This window comes from Rhinolophus sinicus, chromosome 17 (genome assembly GCF_057876585.1).
Source record: "Rhinolophus sinicus isolate RSI-liver-muscle chromosome 17, RSI-T2T, whole genome shotgun sequence".
In the NCBI taxonomy this organism is placed as follows: Eukaryota; Metazoa; Chordata; class Mammalia; order Chiroptera; family Rhinolophidae; genus Rhinolophus; species Rhinolophus sinicus.
In genome coordinates this window covers 197115154-197137711 of record NC_142517.1, presented here as the reverse complement: position 1 = coordinate 197137711, position 22558 = coordinate 197115154, and the positions used below count along the sequence as shown (strand labels likewise).

Sequence of the window (22558 nt, the reverse complement as noted above, 5' to 3'; positions counted from 1 at the left end):
AGCTGTACAGGAGAGACAGAGGAAGCCCCTGTCTTTGAAAACCCCTCGAGGCAAATCACGATGCCCAAGCCTTGTTTGTGCTCAGGTGTGGTTCCGGCCTGATGTCAGGAGGATCTAGAAGTGCCCAAGCCTGGGGCACCTCTCCACAGTACAGGCAGGAGAGGGCATATGGAGGCACAAGGCCTTGGCATATGTGGAGATGAGGCCCAGAAGGAGTGCCTGCAATGGGAGTCCCAGCCCCATATGATCCATGACATGGGCAAACCCCTATCAGCAGCCCCCATGCTCCGCCCTGGCCCTGCCCTGGGTTCTGGCCCTCAGCCCAGCCCCAGCCCCCACAGCCGCCGCTGGGAGACCACAATTACAGGGCCCACTGGGGTTGGGGGGAGCAGCAGGGATGAAAGGCAGCTCAGAGAATGGTTCCAGCTGTGGTGACTCTGGAGGAGGTTGCAGAGAAGGGAGGGCTGGAGAGGCACCAGGGTGAGAACAGGTGGGACCCTCACAGCGTTAGTCCAGCGCAGGCCAGGCTCAGTCCTGCTGGGTGAGTCTGCAAGTTTGTTTTGGTGAAGAAGAGAGGGAAGGAGTCCTAGACTAATGAGGGATCTTTGTCCTATTGCTTGGGTCTTAGGGACCACCCCGTCACCAAGGTAAGGGGGCATAGCTTGCTGCTTCAGTCTCCCAAACTCTTAATATTTGGTCATTAAAGGGAAAGGGAAATGCTTCCTGAGCCCTCGGCCTCAGGCTGATCCTGGGCCTTCCAGCCGGCCTCCCCACCCATCTGCCTGCGTTCTGGCTGTTCCTGATGTGGTCACGCACACATCTGGGGCATCTCTGTGCTCTTCCCCCATTCCCCAGTTCCACATGTCCCTCACCACTCAGCCAGCGGGAAAGCTTGATGGCTCAGACTATGCCTGGGGCTGAGCAACGGGGTGAGCAAGGAGGGGTGATGTGATGGAGCATTTCTGAGCTCTGCTTCCAACCCCCTTACCAGGCAGCAGTGGAAGAGTGCAGGGCCATTTCTGAGCTTAACGGGGACCAGGATAATGGTCAAAATGGTGCCTTTCCGGCCATCACTCTTACCTTTCACAGATGACAGTTCCCAGCCTCCTGCTGGGCTTGGTCACAGAAGATGGACCACTAACATGTGACTAAAGTTTGAAGATTGCAGTGTACTCTTACAACGTACTAAAGCTACCAGGCATCTGCATTTCGTGAGGGGGAAACTGAGACGCAGAGTAAGTGATCAATCAAGGTCCAGTTAGCAAACTAGGCCTTTTGTCACTGTGTCATGTTACTTCCTCTGAATACCTTTTAACCTGCTTGGGTTGATCTCAGTTCATTCCGCTGCCTCAGTTTCCCTCCCTGGCATCATGAGAAAGGATGTCCATCATCACCCACCCCCATACCACCCCCTCCTACTTCAGGACCTGGAAGTAAAGACTGGGAGGCAGGCATCCCAGCCCTAGGTCTGGTCCAGCCGAGAGGTCCCAGACAGTCTGGAACCCTAGCAGCTTGACCCAAGCTGTCCATGGGTCTCCTTGCTTCCTTTCACCCTACCCTTTCCTGCCCACGACTCTTGAGTTCCCCAGATATCCTGCCCGGTCTTGTCTGTTGGTTTTTTTTAATGAAGAAACTGGGCTCTGTGCACCCTCTGGTGGTCTTGGAGGGAAGTGCAGGAGATCATTTTAAAAGTATTGTACCCAGCACAGAGCTCTGGGGAAGGCAGAGCTGTGAATGTAAACCCTGTCTATACGGAGCTTCATTTCAATTCCATGTAGCCCACGATGCCAGTTCCACTCTCCCCCCTTGATAAATCATCCAAGCCCACTTGTATTGAGAGATTCTGAGTCCAACTTCTCCATGACACTTCTCCGAAGCCCAGGCATTTGACCTGAGGGAGCCAGGAGGAAATAGGAAGGAGAACCCAGATACTCCTTCCTTCTCACAACACCCCCCTCTCCATACATGCCACCCTGGGGTCCTGACCTGATCCTTGAAGGATGAACCGGCCTACGCCGTATAGTGGAGGCAGGCGGGTTGTAGGGGGAGGGCAGATACATTGGAAGCCATGGTTAAGGTCTGTTACATCTAGGAAAAGTTCCCCTTCCTTCTGCGTCATTTGAAGGACTCTCCTCTATTCCCTGTGCCCCCATTCCCTGTGGTCCTAGGGGCGCTGCCAATCCCAGTCATGGTAGTACATCTCCCTGGACGTTGTTACTGGTTCAGGAACAGGCAAGTGACCCGAGCTGACCCAACCAGGGTCTTCCTCAGGACTTCTGCTGAGAAGGCCATTGTTTTTCAGATTACCAGCTCTAAGAATGTAGGCGTAGGGATGCCACTTAGAGAAAGTCTGTCTGCTGCAGGAGAGAATGAGAACAGCAGGAAAAGAGAGGCAGAGATAGCAGAAACAAGAGATGTGGGGGAGGGGAAAGAGACTTATGACATCCTTTGGGTCCCTCGGTTCAGCTGTGCCTGAATTCAGTCTTACCCCTGGACTTCCCAGGTATAAGGCCCGTTAATTTTCTTTGGCCCAAGCTAGTTTGAGTTGGGCATCTTCATTTACAGAGAGCCTGCCTAATATCTGCAAGATATCAGCTTTCTATCCCCATTCTGATAGTAACTGATAGTAACCATTTATTAAACGTAAATTTGACACATAGTGTCAAATGCTGTCCTAAGTGCTTTTCATAGTTCAAAAACATCCTCCCCATAATTCTGTGAAAATGTAGAATGGATTATGATAGCTGCAAATTCTTTGCCACTCTCCCATTGAGACTTGGAGTCTATTTCCTCTTCCCTTGAATTTTGGCTGGTTCTGTGACTTGTGTGTCATTCAATAGGGAGTGACAGCAATGCCGTGTAACTTCTAAGGCTGGGCCTTAAGAGGTGACATGCAGCTTCTGCCTTTGAGTTTGGCCAGTCTATTTTAAAAGCCAGCTTTTTGAAAAAAATTTTTTATTGGGGAACAGTGTGTTCCTCTAGGGCCCATCAGCTCCAAGTCATTGTCCTTCGATTTAGTTGTGGAGGGAGCAGCTCAGCTCCAAGTCCAGTTTCTGTTTTAGTTGCAGGGGGCGCAGACCACGATCCCATGCGGGAATTGAACCGGCAACCTTGTTGTTGAGAGTTCACACTCTAACAAACTGAGCCATCCGGTCGCCCCTCCGGAAGCTCAGCAGCAGCTAGTTGTCTTCAGTCTAGTTGTGGAGGGCGCAGCTTACTGGCCCATGTGGGAATTGAACTGGCAACCTTGTTGTTCAGAGCTCACGCTCTAACCAACTGAGCCATCTGGCCACCCAGAAAGCCAGCTTTATGTAAGTAGTTCGACTACACTAAGACCACCATGCTGTGAGGAAGCCCAAGCTAGGCACATGGAGAGAAGGAGACCACTGGAGAAGCTCTGAGGCACTGGACATATATGAGTGAAGCCTCTTGGACTATCTAGCCCAGCTCAGCACCATTGGAATACAGCTGAATGAATGACCACAGTTAATAGTTCTACCATAAGGAGCAGAACCACTAAGCTGAGTTTTGACAAATTCCTGACCTAAAGGATCAGTGAGAAGTTATGTTGGGGTTGTTTGTTATGCAGAATGTATAACTGAAACAGGATGATATTCCCATTATACAGGTAAAGAAATTGAGACTAACATGGCCTATACTGTAAACTAAGCAGCAGCACCAGCTTCAAACTCAGAGCGCCTGAGTTCAAAGCTCTTGCTTTGCCCTACCTACCTTGATGGGGTGTCAGTCCACTGCAGTATTTGGATTGTGGGGAAATTGGGGGCTCTGAATCCCACCGATTTAGCTATGCCCTCCCTCATTCTCTCTGGAGGAAGAGGTTTAGCTCTGGAGAACTCAGAACCCCAAACCCTCCTTTCTTCCCTTCCTGCTCACTATCAGCTTCCTGGGAAAAAACCACGAAGAAGGAAACGTGGTCGGGTGCCAAGAGAAACCTTGGGACAACTTTTCTTCATCTCCCTCAATGTGCAATTAGAAATGCTGTTCTGGGCAGTCTTTTCCATGGTAATGGGAGTGAAGTTAGTTTCAGTGGTAAGTCTGATGGTACTAATAACATATTTCATCACATTCTACAGTTCATAAAGTGCTTTAATCCTATGGGCTTGGATGGCCCTAAAAGTCTACCCACGAATTCCCCAAGGGTCACAGAAACAGAAGGGCAGATAAAAATGTCACACTCCCCTAGAATTAAGATGAGGGGTGAACTGAGAGCTGGGTGCACCAACAGAAGCTTCCGGTCCTCTTTCCCCAGATCCTCTCAGTCTGCTTCTTTAAAGAGGGATCGTGACTTCCTCCCCAGCTTGCAGAGCCAGGCCCCAGCTGTGTGACAAGAGTGAACAAGAAGAATGCCAAGGGAAGATTTAGCACTCCTCACCACAGTTGCCAGGAGAGCCCAGTCCCATAGGAGGGAAGATAGGAACCCAAGGTGATGAGCCCTGAATTGCTAGTTCTATGTAGTTCCCTTTAGATACTCCTTTCAGAGCCTGGCCCCGGGACAAACCCGCAGGAGACCCGCCTCCCTCCCAAACTGTGGGCCCAGTCCTATCGGTTTAAATATCTTTATTGATATTAAACTCACCCACCCAACCCATGACCAGCAGTTCTGAGGAGCCCATCATCCAGAGGCCTAGAGAAGGGTTCTTTGGTTTCCATCTAGGGGCGGAGGAGAGAGGGCTTGTACAGTCTCTCCCAGAAGCCCCCAGAGTGCCTCTCGGGCCCCACTCCGGTGCCCTGGGCCTGCCTGGGCGCGTGTATAACTCAAGCCTCCCGGCCTCGCAGTTTCCAGAGGCCTGGGAGACGGACTTGCGTGTAGGGGAAAGCTGGGTCAGGGCCAGCGCCCCTTGCTGGAGCCCAGAGGTCGCGCAGGTACCGAAAGGCGGCTCCGCGCTCAGTTCAGAGAGGCGCGCGGCGGGTCAGAGGCAGAGGCTGAGCTCCTTGCGCACGTGGCAGCGGTGGCACTGCACTACACAGCACCAGTGGAAACGGCACAGGCAGTTCTCCTCGAGCTGCACGCTCTCCTGGCGATGCCCGCGGCCGCAGCACAGCAGGTCGCAGCCGCTGAGGTCCGGGGCACTGCTGTTGCAGGCGCGGCCCCGAGTGCCTGGCGAGCCGGTGCGCCGGTTGGGGGCGCAGAAGTCGGGTGAGTCAGCAGCGTAGAGCAGGTCAGCGCGGCCCGGCGGCTTGAGACTGCGGACGGCGGGCAGCAGAGCCTTGCCATCGTTGGTGCCCATGACACGCGAGGCGCCGTGGAAGCGCTCGAGCAGCCGCGCGCCCACCTCGCGGAACGGAGGCAGTTTCTGCCAGCAGGTGCGCAGCGCGCACGAGCCCGACAGCCCATGGCACTTACACTCCGTGCGCATATGGCTTCGAACGGCCTGCGGGGAGCAGAGGAGTGGGCAGATGGGGACAGATGGGGGTACTGGGTGCGGAGAGGCCCAGACGACCGACACAAAGTAAGATGGGGGCGTGGACCAAAGGGAGGAAAGAGTAGGGAAAAAAAAGAGAGAAAGCGAAAGGTGAGAATGAGGAACTCAAGGGAGCGACAGCTCGGAGAGGAGAAGAAAGAAAAATGATGGCGGAGTATGAGAAGTGGGACGTGGGGGAGAGAATGTGCTCAGAGATTCCAAGATCCCAAGACAGGGAATCGAGGAGAAAGTCGAATGGACAGCAAGGGTGAGATCCTCCCTGGAGGAGGGGGAAGGTGGTAGCTGTCACACCTCTTCCTCCTGCCAACCCTCACAGCCCCAGGCAGGGCTGAGTAGAGGCAGAACCGTCTGTCTCCACCACCCCTCCCAACCCTCTCCGACAGGTATGTGGGCCTGTCAGGACATTCCTCTCTGGGTCCCCTTTCCTCCCCCTGCCCAATACCTCAGGCCCAAACCCTAGAGGACACAGGATGTGTGTGTGGGTGTCCTTAGAGCACCCTAGAATTGAGGCATAGGGTGCAGGAGGCCCCACTGTAGACGCACTACTGAGAATTGGGACCCAAGAGTCCTGCCCTTTATTTGCTATTTGTGTCTGAGAGTCACAACCGCACCAGAGATATGGGGTCAAATGACCCAGGAAGACAATCTGCAGAAGCTCAGTGACCAGAGGCCAATCTGAATTACAGATACTTGTGTCCTCCTCCCCATCCCAGGCCCTCTCCTTCCTCCTGGAAACATGTGACCCAGATAGCTTTCTTGTCCCTAAACAGTAGCTCCTGGGGCCCTCATTGCAGAGGGAAGGGGAGAGGCTGCTGGGGTCCTGGGCACGGCCTGGTCTGGGGTTGCTAGGCAGCCAGTTGACAAGAGCCCAGATTGAGTCACAGCTTTCCTGGCCTCTGCTTGACCCCCTCCTACCTCCACCAGGATCTACTCTTTGTCCTTCACTCCTTTCCAAGCCTGTTGCCTCTTGGGCTTATTCTAGCCCCTTTCCAGGCCTCCCTCAGCTCTCCTGGCTTCCCTACCTCTAGACCTCATAACTTTGCCCGAGCTTCTGTCCTTCCTTTCATCCCCAACCTTTGTCTCCCTCCTCTGTCCCTACCCTGGCAGCCACATCTTTACGTACCCCAAAGTTTACCCCACCTGTTCTGTCTCAGAGGTATGCCCCCAAGTGACTCCTAGAATGGCCATCTCAACTCCTACATGGCCATCCAGGCCCCCAGCCATTTTCCCTAGTGGCCCCCCTGTCATGCTGGCTCCCACACATTAATATACTCCTACACTACCCACCCTTACTTCCTCACACAGTTCCACTAATGTGTTCCTACACAGACACCACACATCCACCCACCCACAGTCACAAACACACTCTCCCACATCCACCGACACACTCACACATTTCCACACTCACGCGCAAGGAGTGTGTACTCTTACACATTCCTGCCCATACTCACCAGCCGTCCTGCCTCATTGTTGTGAAGTTGCACCAACACACGGATGTCTCCACGTCCCCGCTTATGCCGAGCGTCCATAAAGAGCCTCGACTTCTCATCCCCGAAATCCACGTCATCACCGCAGCCTCCCCATTCCCAGGCAGCACTGCCATCTGGGGAGCCCGTGGGGCCAGGGGGCCCAGGGGTGCCTGGCAGGCCCGGGGGTCGTGGTGGGGCCCGCCCTCGGGGCGCCTGGCAGCCACACTGCAGCAGCTCGCCCATGGAGCAGGCCTGAGTGACCGCGTGGCTGGCGCCTGCAGCAGTAATAGCAAACACAAAGGCCGTCTCCCGGATGTCTGTGGAGGCAGGGAGGGACAGTCAGCTGGCAGCACCAAAGCTGAGTCCTGGGGGGCTGCGATGGGCGAGGCAGTGAGGTAGGGGCTGGGAGGGCCTGGGAGACAGGGTCTGGACAGGGTGCCCGGAGATCCATGGGAGAGATGGGGCTCCAGCAGCCTCCCCAAACCTCCACCTCTCCCCTGGACCCCAGGTCCCCTCTCACACTGACCCTGCTGCAGGATGCGCCCAAAGGCCTTGCTGTGGCTGGAGCAGTTCCAGCGGCGGAAACGGAACTGGAACTGGCACTCTCGAACCCCAAGCCGGGCACCCCGTGCTAGCTCGGCCACCACTTCTGGCTCTGCCTGGCACAACTCGGCCTGCCGCCCTGCCAGCCTCCGTGCCTTCCTGCAGATACTTGTAGGGTCCATGACCAAGGGGCTGCCCACTGCCCTGGGAAGCAAAACACAGCAGGTCAGGGGTATAACTCAAAGGGCCCGTGTGTGTGTGTGTGTGTGTGTGTGTGTGTGTGTGTGTGTGTGACCAGCCCATTCAGGCCACAGCCAGGAGCTGGGACATGCCTCTCCCCCACCCACCTACCCACCTGCCCTCCCCAACTGAGACTGACATTCTTCTCTCAGGTTCTCTTATCATCCCATCCTTGTCTGTGTCAGCTCTTAACTAGAGTCTAGACTGCTATAGAGCAAGGATTCAGTCTTATCCTTCTGTGTACATCTTCATTAATAAATCTTCATAGGAATTTGACTCAAGAAGAAGACAGCTGGCACCAGGTAGGCCAAGACTGAAATTCAACAGGCCAGGCCCAAAAGGGAGACAAGGAAGAAATTAACAGAAGGTAGATCAAGAAGGCTATCAACGAAAAGAAAGTATGTATAGATACTAAAGAAAAATAGGCAGTATCAGAAAGAAATCTGGTCTTAGTGGACCACAAGCCGGATGTGTGTCAGCCGAACAGCCTTGATGCTAGAAAGGCAGGGGCAATCCCAGGTATATAGAAAGCCATGGGATGTTAGAATTGCAGGGGATTGGAGCCTCTGAAGAAAGTCACACCCCCTCTCTAGCCCAAGTTTCTCCTTCTGTAAAATGGGAAGGCTGGGCTTTGATCTCTAAGATGGGACTTCTCACCCTGTTACCCTGAACTGGAAAGCAGGAGAAAGGAGTTGGGAACGGAGACTCTGAAGTGCTGTGAAGTAGGTTCCACTGACCCTTCTCCTGCTCCAGCATCTGTGGCCTTTCTAGAGCTGGATGGCAGCAAGCCAAGCCCTCTGTACTGGGGTGACATAGCTGATTGGAGACAGGGGATACTGGCTGGGTGGGTAAAGACCTCGGAAAGTTCCACACACTTTCAGAAATCCCTCTATTTCCAGCCTTCATTCCACCTGACAAGGGAGCTACCATTTGGTTTCCATGTACCAGACCCCTGAAGGCTAAGTCAGCTGGGTATTCACACCTGGGTGTAATGAAAGGGCTTTCATCAGATTGCTCTTATTTGAATGCTTAACTGGGATCCCTTTCTTGTAGGAATGAGTGGGTTGAGCACATGGGAGCTGAAGGTAATTTGAGACCACTCAGAAACCCTTCAGCAGAGGGCAGAAAAAGACTCTGGGATGGGGAGAGAGAAGTGACACTAGGGGACAGAAAATGTAGAGGAAAATGGTGGCAGATAGGTGTCAAAGGTCAAGGTGGCCTCTTTTCAGTTTAGCTTTAGTATACACCCGCCCCCACTGTCCCCATTTGCTCCACAAGTACAGGCTGCCCAGGCATGTTCTGGCCTCACAACAATGAGGTGTAATGGGCTTAGCAGCAAGAGGAATTTAGGTCTTAAGGTAGAACTTCTCAACACTGAGGAGTGAGATGCAGGAAGATGTGTAAGCTCAGTCCTTTAAGGTCTCCTGACACACACACACACCCTACAGGTCACTGTCATCCTCCGTAGCTACCCAGGTAGTCCAGGAGCTGAAGTTCTCTCCTTAGTGGAAAGGGAGACCTTCCCTCCACCGTGCTTAGAACCTGCCCATCCCTGCATTCCAACTGCAGCCTGGAAAGGTCCAACCTCGACACTTTCCCAACCCTAGAGCAGTGGGGAGTGAGCCAAGGGTAGGGCAGCCAAGCTGGCTCCCAGTGACCTTCAAGAGTTGATCAGTCCCTATCTATCTATCTATCTATCTATCTATCTATCTATCTATCTATCTATCTATCTATCCCCCCCCATCTACTTATTCCACCTCATTACAAAAAGAATTTGAGGCATGTGGGTGCTGGGTGGTTCAGTTGGTTAGAGCACAAGCTCTCAACAACAAGGTTGCTGGTTCGATACCCACATGGGATGGTGGGCTGCACGCCCTGCAACTAAGATTGAAATCGGTGACTGGACTAGGAGTTGAGCTGTGCCCTCCACAACTAGATTGAAGGACAACGACTTGGAGCTGATGGGTCCTTGGAGGAACACACTGTTCCCCAATATTCCCCAATAAAATTAAAAAAAAAAAAGAGAACTTGAGGCAGCTTCCAGCATGGTCGTACATGGTCAGTAGGTAAGACCACAGCACCTTGAGGCAGGACTGTCATTCTCCTTTGTCTCCTAGCAGATTTTTAGGTGCTTAATTTCTATCCCCCATCCCCAACTTTAAACAAAATTTGCATATTATGAGCAAGTATTATAATACTACAATGAATACCATTTAACACACGTTTTTGAATGAATGAATGAGCCCACATTCATTCCTCACTTGAGCCCAGCCCCTGTCCATATGTCATTTTATGACTCCTAATTAATTTTTGTAAACATTGTATTTCCCCCACTGGATTCAGAGGCAGGGAAACAATCCTCCCCAGGCTGTCCAGTTCCTCTCCTGCCACCTACATGCCCAGGACTCTGAGTCTGGGACTCTGCAAACTCACCTCCCCACCCTCCTATGCTGCTAAATTCCCTAGTCTTCTTTCCCCAACCCTGCCCTCTGCTAACTCCCTACTTTCCCAAGGTTGACTGGCCTTATCTTCCCAAGGTTACTCTGCCTCCATTCCTCTCCTCTCCCTCCTCCTGCCCTAGGAAAGCAGGAGAGGGAGGGGGGATGCAGGAGAGAAAGGCAAAACCTTCTTGACCTTGTCTGCTTCCCAGGGGCTAGAGATAGAGAAATCAAGAGGAGCATGAAGGGCAGGGCCCTTTCAGGAGGTGGGGCTGGCCCTTCTTGGGGTTGAAGGGCTGCCCCAGAGTCAGTTCCTGGTCTGGGTCTGGCTCCCCAGGCTGGCTGGCTGCCTGGGAACTAGACTTGTTTACAAGCTGATCAGGAGAAGGGATGGGCAATAGTAGCAGCCAGAATCCCAAGGGACCAGCTTGCTCCCTGCCCTCCTGTCCTCGCTCCCATCCTCAAGTCACAGGAAAGGAAATTCCAGAAAAGGAGTGGCAGGGGACGTGGGGTAAAACACCGAGCCCTCGCTTCAGTGCCCTGGTCACAGTCAGCTCTGGGTGAGCTGAGCCACTCTGGGCAAGTCAGGTCCCTCTCAGGGCTTCTGAAACCTGAGGAGTTAGCATGAAAGGCTCGCATACCCCCTCTAACTTTAACACTTGACTCCTTATCAAGAAATAGCTCCCCTAGACTCTCCTTTTCCTTTATCCTCCTTCCTTCCCTTCTGCTTCCCTAGGGCATGAACTCTGCTGTTGGTGCCTCTGAGTCAGTATTGTTCTGGGATCAGCCGAGAAGATGTGCCCTTTGGGGGACATCTGCATGTTTTGAGGGCTGGGGCACAGTGGTGGTAAGACAGAATATAGAATATGTAGGGTCTGAGATCTTAATCAAATCGACATTCCTGGGCATAGAAACAATGAGGACAGCCTTAAAAGAAATCAGTACGCAGACAAGAAGGGACAAGCCTAGGGTTAGCCATTCTAACGAGCTTGGCCTGTGCCAAGATCTCCCCCCAGGGACCTTGGTTGATAGAATCAATAGCCAGCTGAGTGAGGTGGCATCAGGGGCCAGCCAGGTCCTACTGGCAACATCTGTAGATCTAAGCCCGGGCAGTCCCGGGTTCTGGCCTAACCTGCCTTTTTCCTTTTCCTGGATTCAGAGGGTCAAAGAGAACGGCAGAGATCATATAGTCCAGATCCAGCCTCACCCCCATTATATAGATGAATAATCTGGGAAGGGAGATGACTGACCCTGGCCACTCAGTGCAGGGGTCCCCACTGCAAGAAACTTAAGTGAATATTTTAAAAACCAAGGGGCCAGAGGGAAATGGCCACCAGAGGTATCAGAAGACCTCAGCATGCCATCGTCCACACAGCGCTTACTCCTAGAGGGACTGGCTAACTCTGCAGCCATCCCAGACTGCACTGCTCAAGTTCTGGATTCAGAGCCACCCCTCCCCACCCCGAAGTCATCAAATGCTTACCCAGCATCTTTCTAAGTTCACCTCAGATCCTACTCACCCTACCCCGCCCCCAGCCCTCACTGACCTTCCCCCTCTACACCACCCCACCTGCCACTCATTTGGGGGTGCTTGTTATCCAACCAGGGGCATAATGATTTGTCATCTTTTCGTGTCTTATCTGTCCATTTAGACAGAAAACTCATTAAAGACAAAGATCTCACGAAGAAACATAACGTCAATAGCAGAGCACACTCAAGGCTGTGGGGATCCAGTGGACCTGTGTTTGGATTTGGGCTCTGCCGTTTGCTTGTTCTATGATGTTGAGCGAATCCCTAGCGTGAGAGGTTGCCCTTAGTATTTGTTGAGTGATGAGGAGCTTAACCTTCTGAGCCTGTTTCTGCAACTGTAAAATGGGAATAAATAATGACACCTGCCTGCTTCCCGGGTGACATATGGATAGAGCCTGTCCAGAGATTGGGCTTCCACCAGTGTTTTTTGTCTTCCTATTCACACCTTAGTCATCTCTCTGCCTACATGGTGCAGGGCAAACAGCAGGAGGACAGGCAGGCTTTGTGGATTCCTGAGAACACCCTTTTCTCCAACTTTCTGCCCTTACTTCTCAGCCTGGATCCACGTCCCTCCTCCCCTAGGGACCAGAAGCACACTCCACGACCCCTCCCCTTCCCCAGCAAGCACTCCTGGGTAGATTATTGAAGCGGAGGCGATCACAGACCCTTTGGATGCCAATGTCCTTTGAAGGGTCTCACAGCCAGCTTCCCTGTATTTCATACCCACACTCACCCCCAGGGTCCCTCACTGACCCCCACCTTCCAGGAGCCAGCAGAGGGAGCCCTGAACCCTGGGGCTGTGGGTGGGGGCTGCACGGGGGTGGGGGAGGTGGGTGGTGGAGAAGGGGCAGAAAAATGTTGCCTGACAGCTGCTGAGGCGGCTGGGCCCGGGCCTGTGCCCGCCCGCCTGTCCTGTCCTGCTCTGTCTAACTCAGTAATTACTGCTCCCCCTCCCCCAGTCCCTACCCCCACCCCAACCACCACATCAAAGCCAGTGATGCCCCAGCTCCATTAACCCCTGCCTCCCCACCAGCCACCCACCACCCCATTCCACCCCTCTCCCACCCCGCCCCAATTTGGTTCCCTCTGCCCCTTCCTGGAAACTGCCCTTTCCAGCTCCTCACACTTCTCTCCTTCCCAGCTCTCTTGGGAGAGGCAGGGGCTTTCCTTTCCCTGACGGACTTCACCACATAAGAGGTTTCCTATTGATCAGGGCCGTGGGAGACCACGGAGGGGACACACTGGCTCTCCACTGGATCCTGGGAGGAGAGTCTGTCATGTGTCTTTCGCTCTCCCATACTGAGGTGGGGAGCACCCAGGTGAGGGTGGGCATGGGGGAGCAGAAGGGGCCTGTGGAAGGCCCTGAACCCCTTTCCTGACCCCACCCCTCAAAGCAACCAGGGTGAGATCCTCAGCAGAAGGAGGTGGGCTCTGGGCCTCAGTCTTTCACTGCCCGCATCCTGTGCTCGGACTTTGCTGGACTTCTCACTGTGAGGGAGAAAATTGAACCAGATGATCTCTCAGTCCCTCTTGGTCTCATTTCTGGATTAAATGGGAGACTGAGAGCTGGAAGAACCAGCCAGAGAGGCCAGGTGGAACATGGCAGGACTCTCCCAGTGAACTTTTCCCCGCCTCAGGTCCTTAGGCAGTCCAGGGGAAGCACCCAAGGTCTCCTCCCACCGCACTCCAGGCAGGAAGTCGGGTGCAGGCTAGAGGGCCCTCTCCCTAGTCCCCAGGGACAGGCTGATATGTTCCCTGAGTGCCTCCTGCCTCGGTTGGCTGGGTGCCCTGCTGCCAGCCTGACCATGGCCTGGTTGCCTGCCCCACCCTCGATTCATCCTCTCCACAACTGCCTTTCTCCATCAAAGTACACATTCTGGAATCCCCCTCACTGGGCCCTGGTGATCAAGCCTCTCACTGACTTCCCCCCACCAACTCCTGGCTCCAGATGAGAACGGGGCAGGGGGGGGACTGCACCCCCACCAGGAAGTGTCACAGTGCCAGGACTCTAGTGGGCTCAGGGCATGCTCTGGCCCAGATCAAGCCGGCCTCCTTCTGCCCCTGCCCTTTTCTGCTCACAGCCGCATTGTCTCCCACCAGGGTAAGCTGCCAAGGCCAGAGGCCTGGAGGGTGGGACGGCATGGACGCCCCACCCCCACCCCCACTCCACCCCAAGCCTGGCCAGGGCCGTCAACAGGACTGCCCACGAAGGGTCAGGGGCCCCAGATAAAAATGGGATGGGAAGGGTGGACAGGCCCAGCCTGGGGTGGGGGTCACAGCTGGAAAGCTTGGGTATCAGAAAGAAGTCTGGTCCTTTCTCTGACTCCCTGTGGGGCCAGAGATGAGGCTGTCCTAGGCCTCTGGCTCCTGTTTCTATAAGGGAAGGTAGGGTGGGGGTGGGGGTGAAAATCAAAATGAGATGGGGGAAGAGAGAGAGCCTGGGTGGTGTTTTTCCGAGTGGAACATTGGGAGGGTTAGTTCCCTTCATAGAAAATACAAAACAGAAAGAGGAACATGGAAGAAGGGAGATTGATTTGGCTATGCTGTGAGTGTGAGCTATTTCCTCCATCCAGTAATTGAAGGTATAAAGATGGGTCAGACATTGAGAAGAACTTCCTGGAGGAGGGCAGGGAGCAGGTAGAAGGGGTGGAGCTGGTGACCAGGAAGCCATAGCCTTTCCCTTTCTGTCTCATTCTTAAGATGGGATCTGTCCGGGCCAGAGGTAGGCTAGACGGCCTGAAGGCAGTGGGCTAGACAAGATGGACTCAAGACTGCCTGGCCAATGTCCTGGAATCTGGAATTCTGCGATTCACAAGGCTAGGGTTACAGATGGCAGAAAGAGAGGCTGGAGGCAGAGTTTAGAAAGCACAAACTGCAACAGGGGAAGGAGGAAGAGTGGGAAAGGAGTGAAAAGGAAACTTCTGGAACCTGGAGTCAGGTTCTTGAGACTATTCCAGGGCCCCAGGCCACTGCCCTCCAGGACCGTCCTTTCCTACCAGGACAGGCCTGTCACTCAGAGTTCCTGGGGTCCTCTTGGGCTCCCAGACTGGCTGCTGCCAGGATGTCAGAGGAGACTGCAGTGAATTGCAGGTCTTGCTGCTTTCCTGTCTGCCCCGGAGCCCTGACCTGGCCAGCATTCTCTGGGGAGCAGAGAAGAGGGCCAGCAAGCAGGTCCTAGACATCAGGGAACAGCCTGGAAGTTCCTGGCCTGAAAAAGCTCCTAGCTGAAGTGAAGCGGGGTGGGGTGGGTTGGGGTGGGGGAGTGACGATGGGGGGTGGGAGAGTGGGACAAAGAGTGGCAGGAGCCTCAGGCCACCTGGGATGTTGGGTCTGGCCCACCCGCCCAAACCTGATCTTGCAGGGCAATGATGGGGTATGGAGGGGCCAGGAGTGTAAGCAAGCAGAATCAGAGTTTCTGAGAAAGGGAATGTGGGCTCAGACCAAAGGAATGAAGTATCAGAAACAGGCAGAGGAAAGTGAGGGGGCCGAGGCAGGGGGGAGAGGCAGGTTCTCTCTGAGAAGCATCTGAGAGAGGCAGTCTCTAGACACCTTATCACCCCAGCCCCTCACTCTTCACCCTGCTCACCCTGCAGCTGTGGCCATGAAGGCCTTTGTGTTCTCCCACACCTGCCCTCCTCACCTCCTCCCCCACTCCTTGCTCCCCAGCTTCAGGGTCAGTCTCCACTGGACCAGGTCTCCCTCCCTCAGGTTTGGCTCTCACCCAGCAGCCCTTCCTGAACAAAGGAACCCCCCACAGATACAAACCCCAGAAAGATGAATCAACAAATTCAGCAATACTCCACAGAACTGTCCCCAGCACCTTTAGCCTCCAGGGCCCCAAAGACCAAGGCTCTGCCTTCCAGGAGCAGGGAAGAAAGACCCAAGAGGAGATGGTTGTCAGTGAAATGCAGTAACTGGCACAGCTCCGCAATGCATGGGCTGCATTGGGAGCTCAGAGAAGGCAAGGGAGGGAAGACAGAGGGACAGCTTCATGGAGAAAGTATCATTTTAACTGGAAGGAGGAGAATATTTTGGACAAATGGAGGAGGGGAGGGAAGGCGATGACCATCAGGGAGAGAGAGAGAACCTTGTCCACATACCTTGAGAAAGGGCAAAGTTAGGAAAGGTGTGTTTTGCTTGAGACCCTGGACTTTAAATTTAAATGAATCCCCCTTTGCACCCATGAGGTCTCTGGCCAGGAAAACCTGGGATGTGGGGGAGGGGACTTACTTTTATGGAACACCTCCCAATGTCAGATCATTTTGTAAATCATCCCACCGAATCCTCCTATCAGACTGCCAGGTAGGGGGGCTGTTTGACTATTTTACAGTTGAGACGTTGGGGGGCAATGAGAAGTGACTTGCCCAAGGTCACAGACTTAACAAGTGGCCAAGATTAGATCTCAGGTCTATGTCAAAGCTGCTACTGCATTATGCTAAGCCATGATCAAAGAACGCATGTTCCCTAGCCCGGACCTGGGTCGTCCTCGATTTGCCCCCTCACTGACACCCCCAAGGGACGTCTCTCCCTCATCTCGGAAGAGGGATCTCGGCCAGCAGCTCCCTGTGTGGGCATCCAGCTCTTTTTCTCTCTGGAAGAGAGGGATCTATCTGCCTGCTCCACCCCTCCTTCCAAATCCGGCAGTGGGGGAGGAGTGGAGTGTAGAGAATCCAGCCAATGACAAGGCGATATGTAAATAGCAAGGCCCTGCCTTCTTAGGATTGGCTGATACATCAGCGGTATTGTCCAAATCCCTCCTCTCTAAACACTGAACTATTCCGGGCGGGTCTTTGCAGCTCAGGAGACTGGGAAGGGAAAAAAGTCTGCGGGATCCAGATATCCTGGCGGTCCCGACTGGGCACCCACTTTCTCAGCCCCTGCCCAGTCCCACCAAACTCAAAGTTTCAGCAACCTTCACTGCCTTGGTGTCTGCTCTTAGTTAGGGCCAGTTCCGGAAAGACATCCTCATCTCTTGGCTGTCCAGGCCTCCCTCCCTTTCACGAGTACTCCCCCCGGTTCCCAGTACCTCCTGAGCTGCACATTTACTTTATCTTTGACCCCACATCTGGAAGGCCTAGGTGCCTGGGTCCCTTTCCTGCCTTCCCTCCTCTTCTTTGCTCAGGGAGGAGGAAATAAAGAAAGCCAAGGTCCTGACTCAGTTTCCCCTTTCCATCCCTTCCCCGCCACTGCCGCCCGCTCTGAAGGAACCCAGAGAGAAGCTGGTGGATTGGGGGGCAAAGTGGGGCGGGGAAGAGGCAGCTGTTTGACTCTACCTGACTGTGGCTTCCCACCTTGTTCCTCTCTTTTCCCCAAATCCAGCCCTCCTCGCACACTCTCTTCTTCGGATCTCTGACTACAGATCTTTCCCCCTGTCTCCCCCGTAGCTCTTTCCTACCCACCCGCCAATTCCTCGGTGACCTGGATTGAGCGCATAACCAAGGAGGGAGATGGTATGTAGGACACGGGAGGAAGAAATACAGTAGAATGTTCGGGGGTGGGGGTAGGTTAGAGCCGCCCAAGTGGCAGTTCAAAAGTGCCCCTGGCGGAGGCCGGCAGGAGAGCGGTACGCACCTCCCCCGCACCTCCCCTGCGCGCAGGTAGAGCCCGGAGGCAGCGGGACCACGGTTCGGTGCAATCTGTCGCGAGGTCCCCACCCTCCAGCGTCCGGAGCCGCACCGGGACAGCCGATGCAGCACTCACCACCACAGTCCGCCGACGTGCGCCGGACACAGGAGCAGCAGCAGCAGCAGCCCGAGGCGGGAGGGCACCGGCGGCAGCATCGTGACCGCTCTACTGCCGGCCGGTGCGGGCAGGGGGCGAGGCTGCGGAGCCAGCCGGTGGGCGCCGGGGCCCGGGCTTCAGGGCGAGCGCGGCGACGGCGGCGGCGGCCTGGAGGCGATGGCTCTGGCGGCGGTGGGGGGGCCCATCTCGGGCGAGGAGGGCGCGGCGGAGGCGGAGAGCGGACCGGGCAGCCAGCGCCTGTGTCTCCTGCCGAGCTCGCTCGGGAAAAGAAATCAGAGCTGGGGGCGGGGGTGGGAGGGGAGCGGGGCCGGGGCGGGGGCGGGGGGCAGGGAGGCCGTGGGGGTGGCAGTTGCGACAGTCAGGCGGCGGGACTCTCGGGAGGGAGCCGCGCGCCCCGGGGCGGCAGGCGCAGAGCTCGGCGGAAGGCGGGAGCTCGGGCCCGGGGCGGGGCCCGAGCGCGCTCGTGGCTGCGGGACCCGCCTGCCTCGCCCCCTCACCTCGCCTCTCCGGGAATGGGAGCCCCCCGCCGCCGCGCGGAGTCGGGGGCAAGGAGGGGCGGGAAAGTAGGGTGGAGCGGGGTGAAGGGGGAAGGAAGAAGAGCTGAGGAATGGGGGACGGGCTGGAAGGGAGACGTTTGACAGGTTTGTTGACTGTAAAGAGAGAAAACTTCCCAGGAATGAGGGAGTTGGGGGGGTAGCGGTGCGGAGGGCGATGCTGGAGCGGGGGCCAAGAGAGGAAGTCCGCCTGGGGCGCTGGGTGCTCCCGGGAGTGGTGTCTGTCGAACTCTATGGTCGTACGGGCGGACTCTGGAGGGGGTCACCTCTTACCGGGCCCCGCCTCCGCGCCGCACGCCCCTGTCTCAGTCTTTCCTTGAGAAAAGGAGGAAGCCCTAGGCCTCCACTCTTGCTCCCCAGCCACCCCGCCTCTTCAAGCCCGTGTTGAGCGGAGGCGGGTGCGGAGGGGAGATTAGGCAGCAAGAGAAACCTCTTGATGGCCTGCGCTCAAGCGCTCACACGTGTAAACGAGAGATAGAGTCGAGGCTGCAGACTTACAAGAGATTGAGGGGTGAGAACTCGCTGCAGCCGGGCCTCACGTATCCGTGGGTACCTGCCTCACCTTGCTTCCCCAACTTGGCGGGGCCAGAACGGGTGGGAGAGCCAGCTGCAGGTGAGATGGCGTTTATCTGATTCTCTAATGCCACAAAAATGTCTTTGATGCCCCTGGCGCCCTCCCCACGGGGCGGGGGGAGATCAAAGGCTCCGTGGGAAGGAGGGACAGCTCCATTCATCACCGCAAGCGGACTGGCAGTCCCTGCTCCTTCCCTCCAGCCTCACTTGACCCAGGGGTGCTGAGGGACAGGTGGCGTAGGACATTTCACAGCAAGGGCCTGTCTCTGCAGCATCATCATCTAGAGGGGCCATCAACCTTTAGGGTGTACTGGGCTGGGGAGGACAGATCGAGGGACTCACGCCGGAGGTGCAGATACCTCAGGCTCCCAGAGGAAAACTCCTGGTGGTTTGAATGGGGGAGCCCCTTAACTTGGGGAGTAAGGCCATTTCCAAGAAAGATAACCTCTCCTGGTGAGCAGAGAGAAGGCAAGATTCTGATTCCCCCAGAGAGTAGAGACGAGTGGATCAGGATGAGACTGGGGAGCAAGGGGAGGTGAGAAAAGACCATGGGTATCTACCCCACAGGAGGAGGCAGATTGGGAAAGGAAGGGTGAGCAAGCGGAGAAGAGAAAAGAAGTGCAGATATGTTAGTCTGGGCGCTTAGGGAAGCCCCCGGGTTTTCTGGGAGCCCCACACCAGGGCTTTGGTGTCCAAGATGTGTCAGTCTAATCCCTGGGTACAGAGGGGTCTGGTGAGGGGCTGGGATGCTCTAGAGAAGCGGAAGGGACTGTGGGATGGGGTGCTGGTGGCTGAAGGAGATAGTGAGGAGAGCAAGTGATGGCCCAAGTGCTGTCCCTTTTAGTTCTAACTATTCATAGCATCAAGATGCCACCCATATCCTGGCACCTATTAATTTTGTACACAGTTGCTATTTCTGCAGGGCAATGTCAACTCCAGGCACTGCACAAAGACATGCCCAGGGTGGGCACACACTCAGGCCAGATGGTGCTGAACAGGAGGCTGGGGGCTCTGTGGGGGTCCCTGGAGGCTGCAGGTGGCTAATGACCAGCCCCTCCTCCCAGCCACTGCCTGGGTTCCGAACCCCCTGCCCCCACCCTGCTACTGTTATTGCAGATTATGAAATGCTCTCCCTATCCTGCATTCTTCTCCGAGGCAAGAATTTTAATGTATTTGTCTTTGTCATCAGGGGACCAGGGCTCTGGGACCGCCCTGCCTTTGCCTGAGGAGGGAGCGCCCCAAGTCTAGTCCTGGCTGCCTCCAGACCCCAGCCTCTCTCCATTACCACCCCCTCATGCCCTGGCCCTACCCCTCACCTCCCCCTCCTAAGACATAGTCTCTCGGTGGGGTGAATAAAAATGATGTTATTGAAACAACAGAATTGGGAGCAGTGGCAGGGAGCAGGGATCAGCTCAGGAAACTGGGGAGTTTGCCAAGAAGCCTTCTCCCCCGCAGGCGGCCTTTCTGCCCCCACCCCCCACCTTTCCTAAAAACACACACAGATGGCCCCACCCCTCCCACAGTACTCTCTCTGGTCAGATCTTGCAGAATATTTGGCCATCCCTGGACTCCCCAATTCCTTGTTCTCTCCTCCCATCCCAGAGTCCCGTTCCAGAATCAGTTAGCCCAGTGGTGCCTGCAGAAGCTCTGGGGCAGGGGAGGTGTGGCCTGTCATCTGTGATAGACAGGCCTCCTGAACCTTCCATTCCCAGGGCCTGGGTTCCAAGGGCAACGTTGCCTCTGTTCACTCCCCTTTGCCTTCTCTGCACCCCCATCTAGGAGTTGGCTGGCATCTGGGCAGAGCCAGAGCAATGACTTCTGCCCTTATGCCCTCTGAACCTTCAGAGAGATGAGTTTAGAAATTCCTGAGGACTCAGTGCACCGCTATCACCTTAGAAAACTCTGCAAGGAGCAGGACTGCGGGACCAGGAGAGAGACAGAGGCACACAAAGACAGTCCAAGGTACATGCACACACATGCACACTCACCCCTCCACACACACACAGCTTGGCACAGGCTTCCAATTAACCCCACAGAAACCACAGGACACCCTCCCCTCCTCCAACAATGCTGAAGAACCTTCACCCACAGGTATGGATGGACACACAGATGGGGTGGCTCAGGATGAGACTCATGCCTGCCTCCGTGCAGACCCAACGCACACACATGCACACCACCTCTGCATAGGCGCGCATGTAGAGGAACAGTCACAGAAGACTGGAACGGAAACACTGCCGCCCAGACAGAGGCATCGTGAATGGAGGGGTGCCACTCTGATCCCTAGCTCTCTGTTCTCTGGGCACTGAGCCCCCTCCACTCTTCCCCCATCTCTCTGCCTTAAGTCCCGAGAACCTGTTAACTCCACTTCTAGGCCCTGGCTCAAAAGAGAGGTGAGAAGCAGAGACATGGGTGTCTGGCTGTGGGGTTGGAGAGGAAGGAGGGGCAGAGATGGGGACTGCGGAGGGGGAGAGAGAGGCAGCTGGAGAAAGATAACATCAGAATCGCTGCAGGCACAAGCAGAGCCCTCTGTTTCTGTCGGATTCTCTCTCTCTCTCTCTCTCTCTCTCTCTCTCTCTCTCTCTTTCTGTCTCTGTCTCTCTGTCTCTCTCTCTCTGTCTCTCTCTCTCTCCAAGTCTTTCCCATGTCTTTTCCTGTCTCTCTATAATTTGTTCTCTATTTGTGTCTGTCTCTAAATCAATTTCTCTGTTTCTTTGCTTCTCAGAATGACTGAAACTGCAGGAGCCCAGGAATTTGGGCCTGTGACCCTTTCCGTCCCTCTCTCCCTCCCTCCCCACTGCCCTCCCACCCTCCTTCCCCAGCAATGGAACCTAATTCTTAGTCCTTTAGGATGGTGACAGGACTTGAGAATTCCTAAGGGCCTTGGGTCTCTGGGTCCCAGTAGAACAGAGGAAAGGCCAACCCTCTAGAGCAGGGGTGTCCAAACTTTTTTCAACGTTTTTTACCAAGGGCCATATGTGGTAACATACACAAACAGCCAGGCCACTCACTCGAGGTGAAGTACGTATTGCCTCACCTGGTTTATTTAAGTAAACTAAATATATTTTTGGAATTTGCTGCAGGCCAATAAAAAATGGATTGCAGGTCGCAGTTGGCCCATGGGCCGCAGTTTGGAAACCCCTGCTCTAGAGAGATGGAGGGGAGGAAAAAAAGAAAAAAGAGAAAACTCACTTTCCTCTCCCTTCTGTACCCCAGATGCCTCTACTTCAGCTTTGCCCCGGCCCACCTGAAGTCATGAGACTGTGCCTTCCCAGCTGAGACAGTGGGAACTCCAATGTCCCAGTTTCAGCCAGCCTAGTCCCTGCCTCACAGGCCAAATTTTCTGAGACTCCCTCTGGGCTTTTGTCTAAGGGAACCCCCACCCATGCCCCAGTTCCCTACAGAGCCCACCTGCCTCCCATCTTCCAATCAACCTTCTCCATGCCCCCAATGTTCCAATCACCCCATCAGTCAAAGGGAGAAAGAACGGGGGTGCAGGGAGAGCTCAAATGAGGGCATGGGGAAGAAGGGGCTGAGAGGGTGGGGCTGCTGGCCCACTAGGACTGGGCTGGAAAAAGCCAGCGAACATTTGTTTTCACTTAGCTCAGCCCCAGTGGCCCCAAATGGAAATGGTAGGGCCCAGGAGCCTCTCCAGCTTTCCCAGTCCGGGCCCAGCTCCTGCCTTATGGATGGTATGTGGGCAGAAGGACCCTGCCATGTCCTTGGCTGTTCTGGGCGGAGCCCCTACCCTCTTCTCACCGCTCCATTTATGATACCACCTCTCCCTGCTGTGTCGTCTCTCACCTCGGAGGGATCCGGACTCAGACTCTCTCCTAATCATGTTGGTGCTGCTGGCTATCTCTCCCGGAGTAACAGTCAGCACATTTTTAATCAAACACCTACTACATGCCCGGCACCCTGCTAGATAGTGGAGAAAAAACCGTGGTGAGCAAAAGCAGACATAACTTTTATCCTCATGGAGCTGACGGTCATTAATCATGTCATCTCACAAACAAATGGAAAACCAC

General features: G+C 55.1%; 1 protein-coding gene across 2 annotated transcripts; it reads right to left on the bottom strand.

Annotated features, from left to right (window-relative positions):
• Positions 1–4563: 4563 nt before the first annotated feature.
• On the bottom strand, positions 4564–17691 carry WNT6 (Wnt family member 6). 2 transcript variants are annotated; one of them, XM_074313451.2, is made up of 4 exons: positions 17365–17691; positions 7440–7660; positions 6896–7230; positions 4564–5437 (listed from the first exon to the last, which is right to left on the bottom strand). In XM_074313451.2, the coding sequence occupies exons 1-4, from the start codon at positions 17442–17444 to the stop codon at positions 4982–4984; spliced, it is 1092 nt and encodes a 363-aa protein (XP_074169552.2). In that variant the 5' UTR covers positions 17445–17691; the 3' UTR covers positions 4564–4981. The 2 variants fall into 2 exon arrangements, with proteins under 2 accessions (XP_074169552.2, XP_074169542.1); XM_074313441.2 differs by having other exon boundaries at positions 4564–5393; positions 17365–17688.
• Between the last annotated feature and the right edge of the window lie 4867 nt (positions 17692–22558).

Excerpts from the sequence above, each read along its gene's own strand:
- WNT6 (XM_074313441.2), bottom strand. The coding sequence starts at position 17,444 with ATGCTGCCGCCGGTGCCCTCCCGCCTCGGGCTGCTGCTGCTGCTGCTC. Across the intron at positions 7,231-7,439 it reads TGGGCGCATCCTGCAGCAGG|ACATCCGGGAGACGGCCTTT; the intron begins GTCAGTGTGAGA and ends CTGCCTCCACAG. Across the intron at positions 5,394-6,895 it reads ACAATGAGGCAGGACGGCTG|GCCGTTCGAAGCCATATGCG; the intron begins GTGAGTATGGGC and ends TGCTCCCCGCAG.